The following is a 25,000-nucleotide window of genomic DNA, read 5'->3' as shown; positions in this document are numbered from 1 at the left end:
CAATTAGATTACTTTACTTTCCTGCAAGCAGCCTGCGTTACTGCGTTACTAAACCGTGATTTTGTCATAGGCAGTAAAAGAATTTGGGATTTTGCCATATGGATTTTGTGAGACTAACTCGTGACAATGATGTAGGCTATAGCTGCGTGATATAGATGTAAACAAACACACGTGTGCAAGACATGGAGTGCGGGAGAGAGCGCGAACATGGAGCATTTAATTCATTGCAGTTCAGACATTACGAAAAAAACATTAACGCTGTACACTCTTCATGGGAAGAAACATGTTGTCTACAGCGAAAAATTCCACCTCAAATCTGAGCAAGCACCTAGCAAGCCCGCACAGAAATGTGAAACTCATTGAGACACCCCCAGATCCCGACATGACGGCTGCAGCAACAGGTGAAAATAGAGGACGTTGCGGGTTCCCTGTAGCCTACTGGCCCGTTATAACAGAAGCCAGGGCATTATAATATTCTGGCTGCATTCACTGTGATTTGGAAAATGGGCAAAAATATAATGTGGTCTTTGCCTTAATGGGGCTGGTGAGTGTTGAAGTCTTCAATAATTCGTTTCCCTTAAACCAGCGTTTCTCTACTGGTTCGCGGAGACATGCCAGGTGGGGCGCGAAAAACAGTAGTTTTTATTTATTTATTTTTTTATCTGTAGCCTAGGCCCAGGTAGCACCCGATGCGCAATGGACGCACTGTGTTATTCATAGGGAAGCGCTCGTGTCAAGGCAGCGTGAGCGCATGTTTGAATCTGCAAGCACGTTCACTAATGAACATTTCTTAAAGCTGGCCTATCTTTGCGATATATTTGGAAAGCTCAATGAGTTAAATATCCAGTTACAAGGCAAAGACAAGCACCTACCTCACCTAGCAGATAAGATTACTGCATTCACCAAAAAACTTAAGGTATGGGACAGGCGCCTCGATCGCAACAGTATGCCTTTGAGAATCTGAGTGAAATCGCTGAAACGTCTGCTTCGGGAGCCACTTTTGTGATCCCATGCATTAAACAGTAGGCCTACATCACATCCCTGCAAAGTTTATTTCAAAAATATTTCCCAACCAGCAGTGCTCAGTATGACTGGATTATGGATCCATTTAATGCAGCATGTTGGTATTTCATTGAATATATTGTACAATGCTGTAAAATATTGGCTTATGCTTCCTAATATGTTGCTGGAAAACAGAAATGTGTGTGTTTAATTTACAATGGCACATTATGTATTTATTTATTATTATATCTGCAGCACCAGCTGATTTTAACTCTGCTGAAGAGGATATATTTAGAACTTGTCATTATTTCAATACATTTGACAATTTTAAGCTTGACCTACCACTTTCTTAGAGCAATGAAGGACAGGTGGGGCTCGAAAAGGCCCCCCTGATCAAAGTAGGGAATGAAAGAAAACGTTTGAGAACCACTGCCTTAAACTAAGCATTTACATGAAGCATAGTAGCCTATGCCGATTGAAACACATTCCACTCAGATAGGTGCTACCAGGCTCATATAGGCTATCACTTTTAATTGCAAACAGAAAATGTCTAGCTAGCTGTTTATACCAACTTAATATCATGACTATTGCTAATATAGTGCCAAATGTGGAGTTTGTGGACTAGCCATAGGCTTATATTTGAATGGAGCTGATCATTATGAGAGTTGTATAGATGCTCTTAAAGTGACAGCGCACCATTTATAAATTAGTTAAACTGCATCAAATTAGTAGTATTTCTTAAGAAATATTTTAAACTAACAGTTCTGCTTTGGGCACCATCACCATTTATTTACATCTATTCGAATGAAGGAGTATACACACCAAAAACTTAAGATTGAAACTAATAAAACCAAGTTTTAAAAAAGCGTATTCAGGTTGTGTATAGCTAGTGTGTTTTTGTAAAGTAACTAAGTAAAGTAAATAGTAAAGTAACTAATTACTTTTGAAAATAAGTAATCAGTAAAGTAACTAGATTACTTTCTTGGATAAGTAATCAGTAATCAGTATCTAATTACTTTTTCCAAGTAACTTGACCAACACTGCTGGCCACACAACGTTCGCTTTCTGCGGCAGGGTGTTTCTAGAACTTTCTAATTCTCAGACACCCCCCCCCCCCCCGCAGCGCTGTGGGACGCATACAAGCTGAGAGCACGGTCACCATAAATCAGCCACGCACAGAGGGTCTCTGAGGCCTCGGCTCTCCATTTGTGCTGGAGGAAACGCCGGTCCTGGCCCGCGGTAGCACTCAGTGGACATAAATGAACCTTAAATCAGCATTTACGACAGCAATGGATTTTGAGTGCCTGGATATTGGGACAACATTGCCCAAAATGGGTGACTACTTCACCTCTACTAAAATTGATAATTCCTTTTTGTACTCCGATTTGTACTCCCCTCAAAAACAGGGGAGCACAATCCCAAATATCCTAAATAGCATATGGCTTCTCAACCTTCCCAGCAAAATGGACACAAACTAGAAAGCCAATGCCAGCGCCACATCTCATCCAAACCTCAGCAATGTGGCAATGATTAGCTATTTATCATGGGGTACTGACATAGATGTCATATGAAACAACTATGGAGATGAACTATGGATCGGAACATAGTGTGTTCAGTGACTCAGCGACTGACCCGCATATTCACTCACTCTCACACACATACAAGAATACACACATACATATACGTAGATACAAGTGCACGCACGCACACACACGCACACAAAAACACAGACACCATATATAAATATACCATACACCATGCAGGGAAGGCTCAGGACTTTTAAGCACTATGAACTATGAGCCAGCAAAAAAATATCATACCATCATGTTGTCATTCACCGACAGAGGAACGGAAGCCTTGCAATGTGATCCCCTAAAGAAATGTGAAATCTCATTTGTTTTCACATCAGTCGGCAGCAATAAAGCCACGCGGCAGACAACAAAGCCGCAGAGTGATTTATTATCATTTCAGGGACGTTTTTATTTAGCTCATTACTACAGCTGGCTAACATGAAGAGCAAACTAATGAAAACGTCGGCAGAATAATAAACTCTTTGCTTGCACTCGGCTTAAATGATCTGTCAGGACCACTGGATTAAAGGAGTTGATAACCTTTGAGAAGGGTTTTTTATCTTCCTTTCTTGTTTCTTTCTTTCTTTCTTTCTTTCTTTCTTTCTTCCTTCCTTCCTTTCTTTCTTTCCTTCTTCCTTCCTTCCTTCTTTCTTAATTTGTTCTCTTTGTTCATTTTCCTTGGCAGAGCTTCTGTCAGTATAACACATTTTGGAGGAGGACGAGGGAGTTGGGAGAGGATCTACAAGAAGGAGACGCAGAGCTGAGGGTCTCTGCCACCCACAGAAAAAAAAAAAAAGAAATTGTCAGACAAAACCTCAGAACCAGCCCCCTCTGGCGAGCCAGTGGATTATTAACAACAAGTGGGGCTGAATAATAGCGGATCCAAAAAAGCGAATAGCGCAGGAGAACAAAAATAAATGCACCCTCCCCACAAAAATCAAACAAAGCCTCTGGGCACAAAGCACTATTCCGCTCCCATCCATCCTGTCCACAAGGCCACCAGCGGTGAGGTTGAGAGCAGCCTTGGGAAGTAAGTTCCAATCAACAGCAAAACTCACATTTTTCACACCTAAACTTTCTCCCAGCACGCTAGCTCTGGGCCCCGTGGGTCACCGCGGTAGTGCACACTGATCAGCATCCGAGAAGGCCCTCTGGGAGGTCAGATATCCCCTACCAGCTGAGTCAAGCATGGGGACAAAATGTGTATGCATTACACGGCTCATAGGAAAATGGTCCCGGCCTAGCATTGATTTATCCACTGCTGAGCCTGAGAGAGAGGTTAGCCTTTAGCCTTTAGCGGTTTAATACAGGAGCAGGGGGCAGAGGGCCGTTGTTTCCTGCACCCTGGTGTGGGATATGGTGTGCTGGAGCAGGGGGACGAGGGCCGTTGTTTCCTGCACCCTGGTGTGGGATATGGTGTGCTGGAGGTGCCCTCACTCTGGTTACGGAGACACATTCAGCCGGGCAGAGCGTGGTGCATGGAGGCGGTGGCATGTGTTGACAGATGGGAGAGCGTCTGTGTGTGTGTTTTTGTCTGTGTGCTTGTCTGTGTGTGTGTTTGTGTGTGTGTGTGTGTGTGTGTATGTGTGGTGGGGGGGCATATGATTTATGGGCAGGCGTGGGGGCACTTAAGGCCTCAGAAGTGCTGAGTCTGTAATCACTGATGGGAGGGGTCGGGTGGGGGAAAGATGATGCGAGAGGATGAGGAGAAGATCTAAAGGAACCTCAGCAATCTTTTATGTATTGATAACCACAGAAAGCTTTCTAGGCTCCATACACAACACACTAACACATACAGTATCACATGTACGCATGAGTGCATGAGGAGGGAGAGGGAAGGAAAGAGGGATGAAAAACTGAGAAATACTGTAGTGTGTTTTCATTTCTAGACTTGGCTGTGCACATCACTGAATCATGCCTCTGCAACAAGACGCTTGCAGCTAGCACACATGGAAATCACGCTCCAAATACCGTGAAGAGTGTTATGTCACACGGAGCTGCTAAAACGCCATAGCCGTAACGGGGAATAATGGCAAGCAGATCGCATCGCTCACACGCAGTCCCTCCCTCCCACGTCTATTCTGCCATCCAGCCAGACAAGGCCTTTTTTATGGTCGAGTGCCTCCGAGAAGCAGTGCAAGCACAATCATGACAACACCCTTCCTCCCAATCTGAAGAAGATCAAGAGAGAAAAACGAGAGAAAGAGATGGGAGATGGAGGGGGGGGTGTAAAAGATGAGCAAAATGGCAAAGGATAAAAAGGAAGACAAGGAAGGGATGTGTGTGTGCATGAGTGTGTGTGTGTGTGTGTGTGTGTGTGTGTGTGTGTGCATGAGTGTGTGTGTGTGTGTGTGTGTGTGTGTGTGTGTGTGTGTGTGTGTGTGCGTGTATGCGTGTGTGTGTGTGTGTGTGTGTGTGTGTGTCTGTGTGTGTGTGTGTGTGTGAGAGAGAGAGAGAGAGATTGTGTGTGTGTGTGTGGGTGAGAGAGAGAGAAAGGGAGAGAGAGAAAGAGAGAGAGTGAGTTTATGTGTGTGAGTCCCAGTCTCAGTGCCATACCTGTCAGGCACGGCTGGTGATTAGCCGGCAGCCTGCTTGTTAAGCTGCTGTCTGACACGGTGGTCGGCGCTGTGGCGGCAGTGGATTAATGGGATCTCTGGACGCCCAGCAGGCTGGACGACCTCCAGGCTCCTCAAACAAAACCCGCGCGGGCGTCACAAAGGCACACGCCGACCGGCCGACTGGCCGACCGCCCACATGCCCAGCCGGCACGCCAGGGGCAGAGGAAGAGAGCGAGACCCCCCGGAGTGCCCCTGCCTGCCCCTGCCTGGCCTGGTGAGCGCACTGGCATTACGGAGAACGGGACCCCCGCTGGGTGGTGACATTACCGCGGGCAGGCCGACCTGAGCCCCAGGGGCTGCCATCATATGCTGGCATTAAGTGGGCAGAGGGAGCATTATGGCCCCCGACCTCCCCTGCTGTTAGACAGGCGAAGGCAGTACAGTGTGTGTGTGTGTGTGTGTGCGTGTGTGTGTGCGCGTGTGTGTGTGTGTGCGTGTGTGTGTGTGTGTGTGTGTGTGTGTGTGTGTGTGTGTGTGTGTGTGTGTGTGTAGGAGGTGGTTCATTCTGGGACACCTAGTCCTCTAAAGGTAAGAAAAAAGAAGATGTGTCATTCCCTGGTTGAAGTGTTTTACCCAAACATGTGCACACTTCAAATGAAATCCATCAGGCTGTTTGACATGGACGACACGGTCGCTCCCAACCACTCCCCAGCACCACTGCACCACCCCGCAATGTCCCAGTGTATGAGTACACAAGACACTGAGCCCTGACACTGCAAATGTACAGAGTCGGGCACTCCAAAGCACTCCCAGTCAAAGCCACTGAGTAAAAAAGGGCACTGCTAAACAAACGGCCCGCCAGGGGCATCGCTAGGCAAGCATGCATCAGGGCATCGCTAAATAAACATCCCTGTGGGGATTGTGATACAAATGCACATGAGATAAACAAACACACAAACACAGAAACAAACAAACAAACATTAGGGCATTGCCAAACAAACAAACACTTTGGCACTGCTGAAAAGAGCACACACACACACACACAAGGGGCATCAATGCACAAGCTTTTTGAGCACTGTGGTATCATAGCACATTAGGCTATTCCAGCGAATACCTCTTCCTAAGCAGACTACCATGCCACTGCAATACAATGGGTTACCCCAGTATTGTGTGTGTGTGTGTGTGTGTGTGTGTGTGTGTGTGTGTGTGTGTGTGTGTGTGTGTGTGTGTGTGTGTGTGAGAGAGTGGATGTGTGTATGTGGGTGGGTGTGTGTGTATGTGCACACGTCCCCATGCTGTCTGATTGTGTAATATTAATGACCTACTCCTTACTGCAACATAATGCAAGATCCCACAGCCCACATGCACCACATTCTAATAGTGGGCAGCAGGAGATGGAGCAACACAGCATAATGTGTGTGTGTGTGTGTGTCTATGTGCGTGCGTGCGTGCGTGCGTGCGTGCGTGCGCGCGCGTGTGTGTGTAAGTACATTTGTTAAATGAGATCTCAACGTGTGAAAACAGTCAGAGAGAAAGGTGCCAAAGGGAAAGAGAGGAGGAGGATATAAAACGAGGAGGAGGAGGCAGCCCCTGATGAGGCAGAGTGAGAGGTGGACGGAGAGAGAGAAAGAAAGGAACATAGAGAGAGAGAAAGAGAGAGAGATGCACTGGGGTAATTGAAACTTGACATCTATATGCATTATCAGCGGCAGAACAAAAAGCAGTGGGACTCTCGGCAGACTGTCTGCTTACTGCCACACAATGTCTGCATTTCCCACATGACTGTAACACAGCCTCAATGTGCTGAGCATGTCTCTAAACAATCTACAAGGCAAAGCTAGCACTGTTTATGGAACCCCTTTCAGCTCTCAAATGGAAAGAAAGGGGGCAGACAAAGAAAACGAGAGATGGGGGAGGAAAGGGGGGGGGGGGGCATCACATGTACTGCTGCATCTTAGTGGTCAGCAGCTCCCTGGAGACATTAGCCATTTAGATCAATCAAATTGTTTACACAGAAACATTTCAAGTGTGTGTGTGTGTGTGTGTGTGTGTGTGTGTGTGTGTGTGTGTGTGTGTGTGTGTGTGTGTGTATGTGTGTGTGTGTGTGTGTGTGTGTGTGTGTGTGTGTGTGTCTGAGATGAACCTGATTGCCTGGAACTAACCACATGTGAAAAAGCCCTTAGGGTGTTGTTAGTAGAGTGGGTGGAGGATCCTGTGCCAGCTGCAGGGCTTCAGTTAGCCTGAACCTCAAACTAACTGATGGGCCCTATCTTGTTTGCCTTAGTAAATTAGAATTTAAAAAAAAAAATACATTGAAAACATAAACAATATTAATAATACTACTACTACTAATAATAAACAGTATAAATGTCCAGTATCCAGTAAAACGTGTCCGCTCTAACTAGGTTTTGTGACAAAAATGTTGACAAAAAAAAACAATTAATATGATGTATCTCACTCATGTGCAGCACAAAACAGGTTATTCATGAAATAACACTAAGCATACAACAATGAAAAGTTAGCTTCTGCAGTTTTTTTTAAAAATGTGCATTTAGAGCTAAACTTCAGTTTCTTGCTAAACTTCAGTTTTTTTTTTAGCTTCATGTCAATTGTTGTTATGGATATTATCTATTGATTTCAAATTTAGCTGCATAACTAAGATTGACATCCCCGTAAGCAGGGATGTAGTGGAGGCTTAACACAAGTAAACACAGTTTATCCACCTCTTATTAGAGTTTATTCACCTCTCAAAAGAGTTTGTTCACCAATTGCAACTTTTAACATTCAAAAATCACACTGTATTATCCACATTCACAATATGTACACTTATCAACACTTTAGGAACCATTTAATACCACTGGTATTGTTATAAACATTGGACAATAACCTCCACCATCATCAAACAAGTTTTGAATGGCTTTTTTAAAAAAAATCCAATACCAGTCCACCTTACCGTGATCACAGAATTCATAGTTTACCCACCTCTTATTTAACCACTACAACTCTGTCCATAACTGAAGACATGTTCTTACAATTGAAGACATGTTCTTACTTACTCAACCTAGGAATACATGATATAGGCATATATAGGCCTTTCACCCCTAGATCAGTAAAGTCACTCAGTCTGCAATTTCAGTAGAGTTTACACAGTATTGTCCATGGGGACTGTACTTAGTGCCACACACACACACACACACACACACACACACACACACACACACACACACACACACACACACACACACACACACACACCTTACACACACCTTGGAGGATTGAGACTTGAGCAAAATGACTTGAGCCAAAACACAAATAGGTGAATGTCTCAGCCCGCCAGTGAGTAGGAGGAGAGTGTGGACCAGACGGCCATACAGTACATCAATGCACTCTCAGTTGAGCTCCATTCTAATGCAGTGTGACATGGATGGTAATTACTGCTGAGCCCAGTCATTCATGTTTAATTTAGCTCTCCTTGTTCATCCGTGTCCTTCATAAAACCTTGAATGACACCTAGAAGTAAACACAGAGTCATCGATTCAGCCAGCACGGTCGCCCAATAAAGACCCGCTATTATCTCCTGAGATGACAGCGTGCAGCAGACACAGTGGCATCTGTGATTTGTAAATGGGGGGCTTGGAGCATTTGGAGAGGGGGGACAAGGGGTCCATGCCGAGCCCAGTCACGATGCCTCTCTCTCTGTCTCCTGTGCTGCTGGGGCTCCTTATCCTCTCTTCTCTCTCTGTCTCCTGTGCTGCTGGGGCTCCTTATCCTCTCTTCTCCAGAACCAATAACTGATTGGCAGCACAACACTTCCTCTGCAATCAGGGGCGCTCGAGAGGGGTGATGAGTCTTGCATCCAAAATGCATCTCTCTCTCTCTCTCTCTTTCTTTCTCTCTCTCTCTCTCTCTCTCTCTCTCTCTCTCTCTCTCTCTCTCTCTCTCTCTCTCTCTCTCTCTCTCTCTCTCAAAAGGTTTGCAGTGGTTGGCCTCCATCAGCAGCAGCAGCAGCAGCAGCAGCAGTAGAGGCTGCAGGGCAGTAGAGGCTGTTGATTAAGCCCTCTGTGTCACTCCCCAGGGTCAGCCTAGCTCTGCCCAGCGCCGGGGCATCCGTCTTCTTTAAACGGCCAGCAGCCGCAGGGGTGCCACGTCCCTCTAACTGCAAGATTAAGCTCTGCTAACCAACTCCCTAAATCCTGTTTACTGCTTGCATAGGGAGGGGAGCGGAGCGCCGGGGGGGGGTTGGGTGCAATAACCCTCCCAGTGCCCGGTCCTCCTGCCCGCCCGACCCCAGACTCCCTTGACCAGATGCCAGCAATGCATTACCCCCGCCGATCAATTGATAGATCAGCCTGTCGCGGCTGCCGTAGCTAAATCAAGGAGCGCTGATGATTCAGCAGCCAAGCGGGAGCCCGGCCGCTGTCACCAATCACCGATCACCAGCGGCCCGGACAGGTATGGACATTCGCCTGTCACTTCGGCCTAATTTATGGTCTGTTGGCACATTGATTAACCTTGTGCCGTGCCACTGAATGTTTCGGGAAGGGGCCAGCTAAACGATTAGATGGGACCCATAGTGTGGTGGTGGTGGTGGTGTGTGTGTGTGTGTGTGTGTGTGTGTGTGTGTGTGTGTGTGTGTGTGTGTGTGTGTGTGTTTGTGTGAGAGGGGGAGGGGGGTAACAGAGGTGTTTCTGGTGCTGACATCAAGTGCAATTTGGACTCTCCAGAGAGAAGGGATGAGGCCGTGGCAGCAGCAGCAGAGGGTGGGGAGGGGCCCCAGCGGCAGCTCTCTGGGCATGGCTCTCAAGCTGGCTGAAACGCCTCACTACAATAAATGTCAACTGGCTCGCTGTCTGAAAGCTTTTTTGCATAAACTCTGTGAATTGCTTGGGCCCTCAACAGGTGGTGTGTGGGTTGCTTTGTGGGTTTTTTTGAGAAATGAGTGTGAACATAAAATATTTAGTTTTAGCTCTTTCTGACTCCTTCTCTCTCCCTTCCTCTCTCTCTCTCTCTCTCTCTCTCTCTCTCTCTCTCTCTCTCTCTCTCTCTCTCTCTCTCTCTCTCTCTCTCTCTCTCTCTCGCTCTCTCTCTCTCCCACACACATACTGTAGAGACACATACACAAATGCATGCACACACACACTCATTCACATAGAGAATCAAGCTTATCACATACTACAACTGTACAAATACACACAAAAATGCACAAATGCATATTTAAAACCACTTACTCCTACTGCAGCAGGGCCCTTCATAAAAGAGGCTTAAATCCTCCGTAACTGCAGCAAAGACACCCAAAATGTGCCAGGCTATTTAAATGTATCTGGCAAATTTTCAAGGAAGCAGAGGAATTGGGGTCAGAGCCATTTGTTTCCTATGACATTGTAATGAGATTTACGCTAGTTCTTTTAGCGCTCTCTGAAGCCTCAAAAGACTCTTGTCTTCCTTGTGTGTGTGTGTGTTTTTCCTCCCATCACCATGACCAGGGGCACCTTTTAGGCTCCCAGCTGTAGCTCCCAAACCACAACTTCAGAAGCTAATGAAGCAGCTGAAAATATCTCTGCACAGTCAGTTTTCTCTGAGGTGGTGGGGAGAGAGAGAGAGAGATAGAGAGATATAGTCATCATAGCTATACTCATTGGGACAAACACACAATAGAATCCCTACATGCAGAATTCTGCAGATACATTTTACATGTACAGTACAGAGAAAAACGGCAACAAATTCATGTAGAGGAGATGCCCACTAATCATTTAGGGCCCTATCATGACATTCTAAAGTGCATCGTCACTCGTCAAAAGTCTATTCAAATTTAGTAGGATGTCCAGTTCATTGGGAGGGGTTTCGTTATCAAAAGTGGAGCGCATGGAGTAACAAGGTGTTCCTAGGTCTTTTAATCAGTCATATGGGTGTGTTTGGGGCGTAACATCATTTTAAACCAATGAGAATGACATCTGTCATTCCCTTTAACGGCGCAACGCGCGATATGTCAAATAAATGCATCGGTATTTTGGCATTCAACGGCGCATTTGAAGGAGGCTGCTTGTGAGACCGTATGGAATAGTCATTCTTAAACCATGCTTTACTAAAACCTAGCATATCCTTCACGCATTTGCACTCGTCTATTATTTGAACTCATTGGCAAAGTGAAACTAACTTCACCAAGGAGTCAGTCAACGACAAGACAGTTATATGCAGTTACTTTCACTATTGACTGACAATCGAAAACATAGGCTGGAAAAAGCAACACTTACCCTAATGTTGCTCAAATGACTGAATAAAACAATATTTATCCTGCAGAGGAGTTGCTTATATCTCGTGACAGTGCGTCTTCAGCTGTGCTCCATACGTGTCTCTCGCCTCTCCCCTAATCACATTTAACCGTCATTACCAATTTGCAAATGATGGTGAATAACTACTCATCATGAGATGAACAGTATTTCGTAATAGCTTTATTCTAATTATGTTTACCATTGTAATCGTGCAATTTGTAATGCTTTGCATGGAGGTGCACTGGTGTGCGTTCATGAATGATAGAAGGATGGTGCGTGCACCTGCCAATATGACTGTTGACATGCGCTCTTAAAATAGCATATGAACAACTCGCCATTGACTTCTGACCAGGTTTAGGTGGTGTATGATAGCGATTTTTAGACAATGCGCCAGGTCCCTCCCTACGTTGTTAATTGCCACACCCCTGGGCGCAATGCTTAAAAAATAAAGGTGCAAAATAACGAATTCAACTTCGCGCCGGTGAATAACGAACTTTACGCCATGCGCTGGTGACACAATATACAGCCCTTAGTGTTTGCCTTGATCGCTTTAATGCTTGTGTCAAATCTGACACCATGTTTTCAAAACAATTAACACGCAGGTCTAAACAAGCACTCTGGCCAAAATGACACATTTTGCTTGCAAAAGACACTTACTCTCTCAAAACATTTAAAACATGCAGCAAAAGCAAATTTTGCATGTAGTCAAATCACTGTGTGATTTCAATCAATCATTACACACTGGACAACAAAATGCAAAACATAGTTCTAAAAAAGAGTTTAAGTCTTAATTTTTGCTGTATGTGCCATTTCTTTCTGGTATCAGAAAAACTGTGAAAAGACAAAATATACTGAATAAAAAATAATTGTATTCATTCCTCCCAAGATGTTACTGTCATTGACACATCAGACCTACATCAGACCTATAGTAAGCACCTAGACATGACAAATTTCATTGAACTACAACTTGTTTTTTTTATTGAAACAAACCTACAGTAAACAGTTTTTATACTGTTTTCTTCACCAAATAGGTAATACAGCACTTTTTCTAAATGTGTCTTAGATCCATAATTGCAAATAACAACATAGAACAGACATGGTATCTCTTATGTATAATGAATGATTGTTGATTGAAGAATTGTGCAAAGGAGATTCAGAAAGGTGTATCAGAGATTCAGACTTATGCAAGGAATATCTACAGTACCACCAGTAAATAGATGTCTCCCTTTTGTTTAGCACAGGGAAGCTGAGAGTCTTTGAATGACATCTGTGTTAATTGTTTTCCAAAAGAGTGTGAGAAATGTATGAACTCAAGTAAACCAAATTATGAAGCAATGTAGAGAAGCCTATTTGGAACATTGGGAAGAAGAAACTAAATATCAAAGTAGATTATAATGTTTTCTGGCCCTAAACCGAGAATATGAATTAGCAGAATAACTTTCTACTGTCAGAGATAGAAAACAGAGACTGACTCTAACCGAATACAGGCTGTACAATATCATGGCATTTTCTCCAACAATGTACATACATCCTTCAATCACACAAGAACCCTTTTCTTCAACAAATTCAATTCAAAAATCCCTAATTTTAATCAATTAATGATGTATCAAAATTAAAGATACTATTAGGAGAATGAGACAGGGCACACACACACACAGACACACACACACACACACACACACACACACACAAATACACAAATATACCATATACTGCATTTTATTTTACTTAATTTATTTATTTCATTCTTCCATTCTTTGCACTGATGTGTATATGTGCATGTCCAGATTTACTGTATACTGGAAATAACTTTGGCAATATGAGTAAAGCTTTGAGTAATCTGAGTAACCTTGTCATGCCAATAAAGCATTTAGAATTTGAATGTGAATATGATAGAGAGAGGGAGGGAAAACACATGCTAGTCAGAGACGAGACGAGGGAAGTTAAAAATTGAATAAATCAAAGATAATAATGGTTCTTTAAACAGTCTGTGTGATTGTGGAAGATCAGATGCTCTTCTCTCTCTCTCGCTCTCTCTCTCTCTCTCTCTCTCTCTCTCTCTCTCTCTCCCTCACCCCCACAGAAAGCCCTTATCCCAGAGAACTCTCCCAGGCCATGCTCTCCTCTCCTGGATCTCCTAGAGTGAAGCTCACCTAGTTACAGGCCAAATCAGAATTGAGCAACAGCCAAACCACACAGGCTTATGCCCACAGACCAGCATCAAACATGATTACAAATACACTTGCATACATCCACACAAAAGGAGCCGTTTAGGACATGCAATAAGCACATCCTCTGCCTCGATATTTGAAGAAGCTTGTTATACCAGCATGTGTAGTTATCTTCTGGTGATGCCACACCAGGACAGTTGTTGGGGTCGCCAGCAAACAAACACACACACACACACACACACACACACACACACACACACACACACACACACAGATTGATTGAGGATTGGCATAATGACGGGAGGACTTGCCATAGACTAACAGGGCTCTGGTTCCACTTTTTTGACCAGATTGGTCAAGACCCTGATGCTGTGGCAGCATGCACATTGTCCTCCCACACTTAGGGCAAAGCCAGTGGATTACGTATGCTTAATACTGAGACCCACTCGTCCACACACACAGACACACACACACACACACACACACACACACACACACACACACACACACACACACTTACATGCTCAATGCCTGAGCTCCACTCCTCCAAGTGTCTGACACTCTGCTGACACCACAGCACTATCTGAGAGACAGCAGACTTACCCTGGCACACACGCACACACACACAAACACACACACCCACTGAAAAGGCTTTCTGAAAATCCTTGCATACGTCATGAGTCATGATGGGCAGGACTTGTGATCTGTGCTTAAAAAAAATTTGCCTATTCTTAGACTGGAGCAAGCACCAAGTGAAATGGGCAGAATCCTTCCATAAACGCTCCTCTCGGGGGGCACCTGACAGGCCAAACAGACCAGGTAAACATGTGTGTTGGCAGCGTGATGCTATCTCTGACAGCCATCAGAACGCTTCAGAAGTCTTTGTTTGACACTTCTAGCACATCCACAACATTCTGGTGTGTGTGTGTGTGTGTGTGTGTGTGTGTGTGTGTGTGTGTGTGTGTGTGTGTGTGTGTGTGTGTGTATGTGTGTGTGTGTGTGATCCCTGTGTATTCATGAGAGACAGTATGTCACATCTTTATTCAGTGACACTTTACTTTAGCCCTGCTTCATAAAACATGCATACACCGATGTAACACCGATATACTGACACATCATGACAAGCTCTATTTGCTGATTTGACTTATGTCATGCCATCATCGGTAACCACCATGACATTTTAAATGCAAGCTTTATTTCACATCACATGTTATTAAGTTGTCATTCCATCCATCATGTCAGATGCCATATAGGATCATAAATAGTTTGAACACCAGTGCTATAAATACATTTATGACCTGATTAGTTCAGTCTTATGAAGCAGTGTTTGGGTAAAGTGCCATCCTTTCATTCTCAAACGACTATGAGGCATTCCAAAAACAGGGCCCTCCGAGAGAGAGAGAGAAAGAGATAGAGAGAGAGAGGGTGAGAGAGAGAGTGTGTGTGTTAATGGGTCTCTGTGTGTGTGTGTGTGTGTGTGTGTGTGTGTGTGTGTGTGTGTGTGTGTGTGTGTGTGTGTGTGTGTGTGTGCATGGTTCAAATTGCGGGGGGTATTGGGGGGGACCGACCCTCCTAGATGAGACTTGGACCCTCCCAAAAGGGATAAAAATAATAGTTTGGGGGGTACTGAAAAATTTTAATAAAATGTAATGTTATCCAATATTGCATGAAATTAAATGCAGCATTGCCATCACATACCAACAATTCAGGATATAATCTAATGAAATACGATTTTCCAACCCTCACCCCCATTGGGCTGTACCATTTCTCTGGTACGTTCAGACTGTGTCCTTTGCTATGATATAATACTGACAAATTAAAACAAATGCACAGTATAGGCTGCAAAAGCCTGATATACGAATGGGTCAACAAGCGGTGGCCAACTGTCCATACATTTGTCTAATATTTCACTGCCTTTGTAACATAGTGATAGCCAACCTTAGAAAAACATTGAGTAGCAAGATCCCTATGGTTTAACCGTAGGTCTCCCTTCCACTCAGCGGCCACGACCATCGCTGCTGCTTAGCTTAAAAATCAGGCCTACAATCACACGCCATAGGAGGAGTTCCATAGATATACTGACACGGGAGAGGTTTAATGAGGCGATTTATCATTTTGTGCAAGAGAGACTTTCTGTGGCCCATCTGTAAACAACTCTGGGTCTTAAACTTAAGTTGTATGTTTGCCATTTCCCATGCTATTGGTCTGTATGCATTTCCATGTGTGCATTGCACTATTTTTTGACTGTGGCGCGCAATTTTATGCACGGGGCGCACCTTGAAACAGTGTTTACCCAAATTCAACCATTCCCATAACGTGTAAGGTATATTGTGCTTGCTAGTATGATTCGTTTCTTTTAATTTGTCGGCCAGCCAGCCACGGTCATATGACCTACCGGTATATTTCGAAGGAAAATTGACTGTGAACCACAAGTGTGAAATCATGTGTGTAAGCCTATGTAAAATGGAGAGTGACGTCACCAATCGAAATAGCTGTACCCCACGAAGCTCACGGTATAATTCGAACACTGTGTGTGTGTGTGTGTGTGTGTGTGTGTGTGTGTGTGTGTGTTTGTGCATGGGTCTCTCTCTGTGAATGTGTGTGTGTGTATGTGTGTGTGTGTGTGTGTGTGTGTGTGTATGGATCTCTCTCTCTGTATGTGTGTGTGTGTGTGCATGCCACACTGCATGCCTCAGGGTGCCTCATTGGATAACAGCTCACAGACACACTGCCAATTGCTCTGGAGGCATCAGTGCTCTGACTGATGTACGGGTGGCTTGGACACAGAGGAGCTCACTGAGGAGCGCGCGCGCTGGCAGCCTCTCTCCATGCCGCACTGCCAGTGCACTGGAGCTAACTGTCCCCGTCCTGTGGATTGTTAGCTGAAGCTTTATCAGAATCTGCACTGCTAATGAGCCAAGTGTGCCGCCACTCTACACCAGGCTTAAACTGACGCAGTGGGATCGTATGTGAAGGAGGGACACCATTTTACATCACTGTGGTTTGCATCTGTGGCTTACATTACGTTTACGTTAGAGGTCATAGAAAGGACGTTTCTGAAGCGATCGTTAAAAAGGCACAGATTCAATCTGAAGGATTGAATAAACAGATTATGAACTCAGTGTAGAAAATGTCAGAATAGAAAATGCAAATGAATCTTCTCTGACATTTGGAAAGTATCTCAAGACGAAGCATCTCACGTTCAGCAGTGTGCAGGACTTATATAATGGTTTGCTTCACTAATTGACGTAAAGCTGTGTATAGTGCCAGAGGGGCTCCAGATGTGGACCTTGCATTCCTCCTCACTTACGGACACGCAACGCACACAGAAATAGATACACGGATAGAATGGCACAGGCTGAGACAGAGGAGTGAGTAATTGTGTGATCTTCACAAGTCACCCGTGTGACATATTTATGTCTCCATCCTCATGCCTATTATGCTCTCTCCCATATGCAGGGGAGGACAGCCATCATATGAGCGGCTTCAACTCATAAACATCAGACAGGCAGCTCCCTCCCTCTCTCCCTCCCTTCCTCTCTCATTCTCTCTCTCCTTATTTCCTTCCACCCACTCTGCTTCCCCGCCGGCTGCACATGGCTTCACTTGGGCATCTCCATCTCACTACATCAACCAGGGGGTTATTCCCCACATAAAAGGCAACACACCTACTGGTAAATGGACCTTAAAGACCTCAGGAGAATGGTCAGAAAAGCAGGACATGGGCCTCAGTAGAACCTCCAGTATCCAGGTATCTTAAATCCCCGGCTCCGATTGCATGGTCTACTAAATGCATATGACAGAATAGCTGTGTCTTTATCAGTGTGTGTGTGTGTCTGTGTGTGTGTGTCTGTGTGTGTGTGTGTGTATGTATGTATGTGTGTGTGTGTGTGTGTGTGTGTGTGTGTGTGTGTGTGTGTGTGTGTATGTGCATGTATTTGAGTAAATGCACCGGTGTGTGTGTGTGTCTGTGTGTGTGTGTGTGTATGTGTGTGTGTGTGTGTGTGTGTGTGTGTGTGTGTGTGTGCGCGTGTGTGTGTGTGTGTGTGTGTGTGTGTGTATTTGTATGTGCATGTATTTCAGTAAATGCACCGGTGTGTGTGTGTATTTGCACCTGTGTGCACCTGGTGTGTGTATGTGTGTGTATTTGTGTGTGTATGTATTTGAGTAAATGCACCTGTGAGTGTGTGTGTGTGTGCGTGTGTGTGTGTGTGTGTGTGTGTGTGTTTCTTGCAGCAACACATTGAAAAAGCAGACTCACATTGTTCATGTACTCGCTCAGCAGGTCTTGCAGAGCCTGGCGCACGGCGTTGCACTCGGCCACGATGCGCTCGCGGCGGTCATCACGCGTGCAGGACGAGTCAGCCATGAGGGCGGCGCCACTGATGATGCTCTCCAGACGCTCCTCCAGCGAGGGACGGAAGCGAGCCTCGCTGAACGTCAGCGGGTCCAGGATGATCTTATTCTGAGGCAGAGAGAAGGAGACACACAGAGGCAATCGGCTTATTTATTGGGAACATGTCAAAGTCAACTGCTATGCAAGACAGAGGAAGCATACATTGCAATAGATATTTTTAGCTTCAATAAACACATGTCTGTCATTGCCAGTGAACCTACAAACTCCTAAACAATAACAACCAGAGCCCCTAAGTACAGTAGGCGCAAATACTGGAGTTCTCAGCTGGGTATAGTTTCTAATGATAGGTGTTAAGTATGGCATTTATACATTTGCCTAATCCTAATCCAAAATAATAGCAATAATAGTATGGATTATGTTGCAGTATCAGCAATAACATCACAAGTTTCAAAGACATCTTCACTCCACTCCACAATCATGCGACACCATGTCTTGCCTCGCTTCTTAAGTAGCTTACATCATTAAAGTCACGCAAAAGACTTTGATGCAACTGTAACAGCGTGGCTTATGTAGATGATGTGATACCGTTAACACTGAGTATCAGGCCGAATTAGTATTACAAAGCAGTGCGACAGCTTCTGAATGATAATGGGAATACTACATGACGGCTAACGCCTTCGACATGCTAATCATGACAGGTGCCTAGGTGAAGAGCATATCAAGCAGACATGGGGCTTAGCACTAGCAAGAGCCCGGAGAAGAGAGAGGAGGAGGGACAGGAGGAAGAGCATGTGAGAATGGCTCACTAGACCCTGACGAACAAATGTTGGGGTGCACAAAAATCCCCCCACTCCCACCCAATCACACACAAACACACACACACATTTGGCAAGAGCGGGGGCAGCAGAAGGCTCGGGTCGATCTGTAGCCAGAGCCTGGCAGAAAGGTGACCTTCAAGGTTAGCTCTGGGAGGCTGACTCCAGAATCCTCTGGGTTTATGAGGCTTTTAAGCACAGAATGCAGAATACCAGCACTCCCATTTTATTGTTTAAGTTGCCACAAATCGAGGTTTTTACTATCAGCGGCTGCAGCGAGGAGAAGGGAAAAAGAAATTACCATATTGATGGTGGAGATATTATGTTTTACGGCTGTACGATTTGAATATCCCATTTGCAGCAGTTTGTACTGTGCAGTTTTAAGAAGCAGAGACATGCTGGAATAGGCATGGTTTATTGGAAAAGTGATCACATTAGCAGCATACCTTCTCTGTGCAGCTCAGTACACTGGGAAGCTATTTCATTGGACCCTACATTGCAGGACATGAGAGACTACAAATAACAAAATCATGTGGCTTAAACGTAGATCGACACGACACTCTTAAAGTCCTGTCAGTGTCCACTACTGATAGACAGGCTGAGCAAGAAAGAGATGGAGAGAGAGATGGAGAGAGGGAGAGAGGGATGAGGGGGAGGGGGAGATGAGATATTTTCACAAACTGCTTCTTGGAGATAACCTTTCTCCTTAATTCTTTATCTTTCTCCTTAAAGGCTGTCTGCAGCTTCCATTGCTCACTCTGATGAGCTCTTTCCGTTGCGACCAACCAAACGCAATAAGCTTCACCTTTCCTGCCATCCCTCCATACAAGAGGTGAATCAGGGAAATAGCAGGTCACGTCATGATGTGACAGCTGCGTGGGATACATAAATCAGCCCCCTCCACTCGCTCAGCGCTAGGCAGGAAACCTGCCACTTTGAGCCTGATAATGCAGCCGCGGCCCCGAGTTCATTTTGTAAGGCAAAATCCACTCTGAGAATGATTGCATCCAGCTAAATGGACAATTCCATTATTTGCCTATCTGGTCAAAAAGGCAAGTCACACCACAGCTTTCCAACTTGAACTGATGTATCTATGGACTGATTATATCAGGCACCCAAGGCCTGATCACAATGCTGCTAATTGCATCTCCTGTGTCCTTTGATCATTTGACCCAGCCCTTCACCAGGGTCAGAGAGACTCAAGATGAGTGTTTTTTTGTTTTTTTTTACTTTGTGTAATTTCACTGTGTATTAATGTAAAATATTCATGTTTGGTCTCTAATTGATCCTTGTTATATGGGCAGCAGTCTGGTCATGGTTTCATTACAATCTGAAATATGTTTTATACTTTATAGCCCAACTAGTCCAATGTGATCTCTGCTGGGCCTTGATTAATGAGGGTGTAGTGCTATCTTGGGGGCTCACAGGGATTTGTCACTGGCAAATGCATAGGAATGAGTTTGAGTATAAAACCAAACACCTGAGAGTGCTCGGGAGCTTGGCTTCTCTTCTCTGCTCTGCTCAATTCTACTCTTTCACTCTTTGTCTTCCCTTCCCCTTTTCTCTCACTCATTCATCCCAGGTTTGGTTTTGTGTTTACTTGACATCTGTAAAATTTAAGCTACCGTTTATTGCATTATAAAACTGTTCCTTGTGTGCCATGCCCTTGCGTTTAATATTTGTTTTATAAACTGTAGTGATATTGTAGGTTATTTACTAATTACGGAGTCAGATTACGTTAAGTCTAATGCATCTTACTGTCCCATAAAGTTCTGACACGCCTGAACCTGCCAGATGTTTACAATTTGCACTCCTCTGCATCCTGGTGCACAGAGTGGCATGTGTATTCACATCCAGGCCCACCGTTTAGATGTGGTCCCGCTATCCCGTCATGTTCCACAAGCGCTTTATTCTTAAAAACCCAATTTGTTTGGCCTTAATGTAGTGGGAGGAAACAGCCCTAATACTTGAAGGGAAATGGCACTGCCTCAGCAACTCAGGGACCTATAAGATTGCCATTATCGCTGCATTGTCTCCATTATAAATCGTTTGTTTAGGCTGCCGCGGCAATCACTACTGCTTACAGTGCTGCCTTTCAATTTCAATTTGCCATTCTACGTACCGCCCTGCCTTATTATACTGTTTGCAGTTAAGAGTAGAGTTATGCAGGTAACGCAAAAAGCACATCCAAAACAAAAGCAGAGCCAAAACAGTTTCACAGATCCAGCCTCTGTGCCAGCGAGAAGGCTCTTGACTGCAGTTCCTTTATACTGAGCCCTGCTGAAAAGGCATCATAGCATGCCTAGCGGTCCCCAGGAAAGGCTTCTTTTTTGGAGTGTAACCACAGAACCTACCGGAACACTGCCACCTCACACTGAAACATAGAGGCAGGCTGTTTGTCAGACAATCCATAATGCGACTCTGGCTGGTGAGAGGAAAGAGGGAAAGAGAGGTAGAGCGGGAGAGAAGGAGAGAGGGAGAGAAGGAGAGAGAGGGAGAGATAGAGAGAGGAGTCGCATTAAGGTTAACCTACTTCAAAAGGAGGGGAAAAAAGAATCTGAGGGATCAAGGGGCTCTGGGATGCCAGAAAAACATGTGGAAGGTGGCACAGAGAGGAGCGAGGGAGGAGAAAAGGGAAGAAAAAAGAAAATGAAATAAAAAGGAAAGAAATTGCAGGGAAACTTGGAAATGAAAGAGAAAGGGTTGGGGCAGCGAGGAGAGAGAGAGAGAGAGAGAGAGAGAGAGAGAATAAAAAGTGAGTGAAAGAGTAAAAAGACAGATGAAGAGGAGAAGGAGGCAGAGACTGCTGGGGATGTGGGGGAGGGCACGGGGAGTCTGGGAGGCGGCTGAGGCCTCCGCACGTCTGTCTGTGCCATTATTAATGGCCGTCTAAAACCAGAGGGTCCAGTCCCAGCAGCGGCTCTCCACAGCCTGACGGCCTACATACGGACAGGGGGTGCGGGCCCTGTCCACACACAACAGGTGAGCAGCGGCACAGCAGTGCCAAGTCCAGTGAGTTTATATGTCAGCGCACAGGCAGGGGGGAAGAGAGGAGGTGACAGAGCGAGAGAGAGAGAGCGAGAGAGAGAGGGTGGGGGGGGTGATAAAGTGAGAGGGGGCAACACTAACTCAAAAGGCTTACACTGCATATTCTCACCTTCCCCACAGGGATGAGGAGAGCAGGAACATGGAGATATAAGAGAGAGAGAGAGAGAGAGAATGAAAGAGTGAAAGAGTGTTGCCCTAACTGTCTCTGACATTCACATGCAGCAGAGAGCCGCCCTCGCTCTGGGCCACACTGCCTCACATCACACACACTTCACCTGTGGGCAGGTTAAAGAGCACCTGCACTCCACACATCTACTCTATTCCCAGACCACAACACACACACACACACACACACACACACACACACACACACACACACACACACACACACACACATACACGCACGCACTCCGCCAGGCTGCAGATATAGCACTGTCAACACAAAGACACAGAGAGAAAGAGAGAGCAGGAGAAATACTGGTCTATTCAGCCAACCCTGCAGCCTTGCCTCTGCCTCCAGTCAGATCCTTGGCATCTAGTCCCCTTATTTATTTTTTTCAGTTTTTTTCCCTTCTTTCTATTCGTGGCATTTGTCGTTTTTATTTCTGTTTTCTCTCCTTCGCTCACACTCTGTCCTCTTCCCCTGTGATTAATTGCCACCTATTACACAAGGCCTGTGCTGACTCACCCATAAACCTCACATCTTTTCCAGCACCCACACAACAACACACCAGGCAATGGCACTGGCAAATCACGCTTGCACATACAACACACAAAGTCAACAAATATAAACCTTCTCTTAATTCTACTAACTTTCACTGAAGCGACTCTTCCACTCAAAACGTTGCTTCACTGCGCTTCTGCCGACATCGCCAGACACCACGAGCGGGCAATCGCAGCCTTTCCACAGAGCGCCGTCTTTTTACTTTTTTTTTACTCTTGTTGTGGTTTACTTCTTTTCTTACGTGCTCAAGATAAGGGTTGGTGGGAAGATTACTAGTTTTCTGGGCTGACAGTATATAAAGCTGTTTTGGCCGCAGATAACCTGATTTATCAGGAAATGGGACTCTCTTCATTCCTGCCAGAGCAAAAACTGTAGCATTACTCAGCCAGCCTCTTATCAGTCTCCACTATTATATTTAGAGAGGGGGAGGGGAGGGGGGTGAAATGAGACAGTGTGAGAGATTTATACCGCCCCGTCCCTATTAGAGTTGTTATCTTTCAATCAGAAATAACAGTATTTGGCTATTTTAAAGCGGCTCGCTGAGGCAAGGACACCTTGATTTAAAAGAGCGTGTGGGGGTGGGAGCTTTGGAACGGCATAATACCCCCGAGATATTTGCCGTGGAAACGCCTCTGATCGTTTACGCACGTACCCTGGATGATGTGTCCACGGGGCAAAGGGTCCCCATTGTTATTCTGTGTGGCAGAGTGACAATACGGGGACTGCCAAGGGGCAGAGAGGTAGGCAACAGGGGGGGGGGGGGGTAGGAGAAAGGCTTGCGTCTCACTGAGGCTGGTGAGTTCAGAGGCTTTTTTTTCCAGATGCTTTTCATCCAAAGCGACAGCGCAGATACAAGGACACCTACGTGTTTTTTCTGTGTATGAGCTCCCTGCACTCTGCACCGAACCCCTGGCCTCAGTGCCGCCCTGCAGGGGACCTCCAGGAAGTGTGCATCTCTCATGACTTCCTGTAATGCCCTGAGTCTCTCATGACTTCCTGTAATGCCCTGAGTCTCTCATGACTTCCTGTAATGCCCTGTAATGCCCTGAGTCTCGGGTCCTGCAGCAGCATCAAGCAGCCAGCTTGAGCCCCAGCGACATCATGTCCTGATACATCACACCCTGCCTCCACCTTGATTGTGAGCCAGACCAGAATGTCCATGCCTACATTTCTACTGTAAAATAATATATATTTACAGACATGAAGACATATTGAAGCATTATGCTGTTTTATTTGGACCGTTTCCTGTACAGTGTGTGTGTACTGTGCTGTGTCCAATGTTGTGCTGCCATGCTTGTTGAAAATCTGTCATGAAGTGATATCCCTTAAGTGATATTCCTGAAGTGATATTCATGAAGTGATATTCAGGTCCATTTCAAGTCCAACAGGCTTCTTCTAAGTGCCTGAAATACCACAGTCACTGACATTCAATCTAACCCCTGAGCCGTAAACACGTCATGGAGAGCATCTCCGAAAAGTCATCTCTGTGCTGCTCAACATAACAGCCAACATGCAGTGAATACAAAGTGACCGAAACAGGCCTTTCTACCTGTAACTCCACATAAGTGGCTCCTGAGTCCTCATGCATGTTTCATGAGAGCACATCTGTATTGATGGGTAGGTATAGAAAGAAGACAGAAAAGGAGAAAGAGAGGAACGGCAGAGTGACGGAGCAACAGAGAGGTTGCTGACCTCACAGGAGGGAAAAGAGAAGTGTTTTTACTACAGCTTTCTTATTTACGGAAGGGAGGAGGTGGTGCTGGTGGTGGTGGTGGTGGTGGTGGTGGAGGTGGTGGTGGGGATGAATGTCCTATCCTGTCAGTGGTGGATAACCTGGCCATCTCCACACCCCCATCTGCAGTGGTAGCTGTCTCTGTCTCTGTGCAGGAGATGTGCTGGGCTGGGCCCATGATGAGGGTAATGGAGAACATCGCTAGAGGCTGGAGGATGGATAGAAGGATGCGGGGAGAGTCTCAGACAGGAGGTCGACACAGCAAGGGTCAAGCCATGTCATTCAGTGAGTCATCACACAATCCCACAGCTCACAGTGTGTGTGTGTGTGTGTGTGTGTGTGTGTGTGTGTGTGTGTGTGTGTGTGTGTGTGTGTGTGTGTGTGTGTGTGTGTGTGTGTGTGTTGAGGGTGATTCTCTTGGGTTAGTTAGCCTCAGTTAGCCTCATGTCTCCAGAGAAAGACGCAGACGAGTCCCCATGGGCCTTGCCCACTCAGGATCAGAGGGAAACGTCTCATGCGCCTCCTAACCACCACCACGCCCAGGCCCACCCCACTCCCGGGGTGTCTGCCTTATGTAGGAGCAAATGGCCAGGGCATGAGTGTTATCATGTGTGATGCCCATTGACCCAAAGGCTAGGCCAGCACTGCTATGGACCCTAATCAGACTGTTGAGTCTGACATGATTAGCTAGGACCACAGTGGTCTTATAAAGTAAACAAAGAAACAGGGTCTGGTCTGTTTACGCGATCGCCA

At 45.6% G+C, this 25,000-nt stretch overlaps 1 protein-coding gene across 1 annotated transcript in view; it reads right to left on the bottom strand.

Moving 5' to 3' along the window:
* Positions 1–25,000, bottom strand: part of ctnna2 (catenin (cadherin-associated protein), alpha 2) — a 422,651-nt gene that overhangs the window by 266,795 nt on the left and 130,856 nt on the right. The window contains exon 7 of the mRNA XM_076293983.1: positions 17,833–18,036. Coding sequence (XP_076150098.1) covers positions 17,833–18,036 — 204 coding nt within the window. The remainder of the gene's footprint in view (positions 1–17,832; positions 18,037–25,000) is intronic.

This window comes from Alosa pseudoharengus, unplaced genomic scaffold, assembly GCF_046254945.1.
Source record: "Alosa pseudoharengus isolate Yale_2024_CS ecotype anadromous, Long Island Sound unplaced genomic scaffold, YU_APseudo_1.1 YU_APseudo_1.1_scf_2, whole genome shotgun sequence".
Taxonomy (NCBI): Eukaryota; Metazoa; Chordata; class Actinopteri; order Clupeiformes; family Clupeidae; genus Alosa; species Alosa pseudoharengus.
The sequence above is the reverse complement of the archived record's forward strand: the minus strand, read 5'-3'. Positions and strand labels throughout refer to the sequence as shown.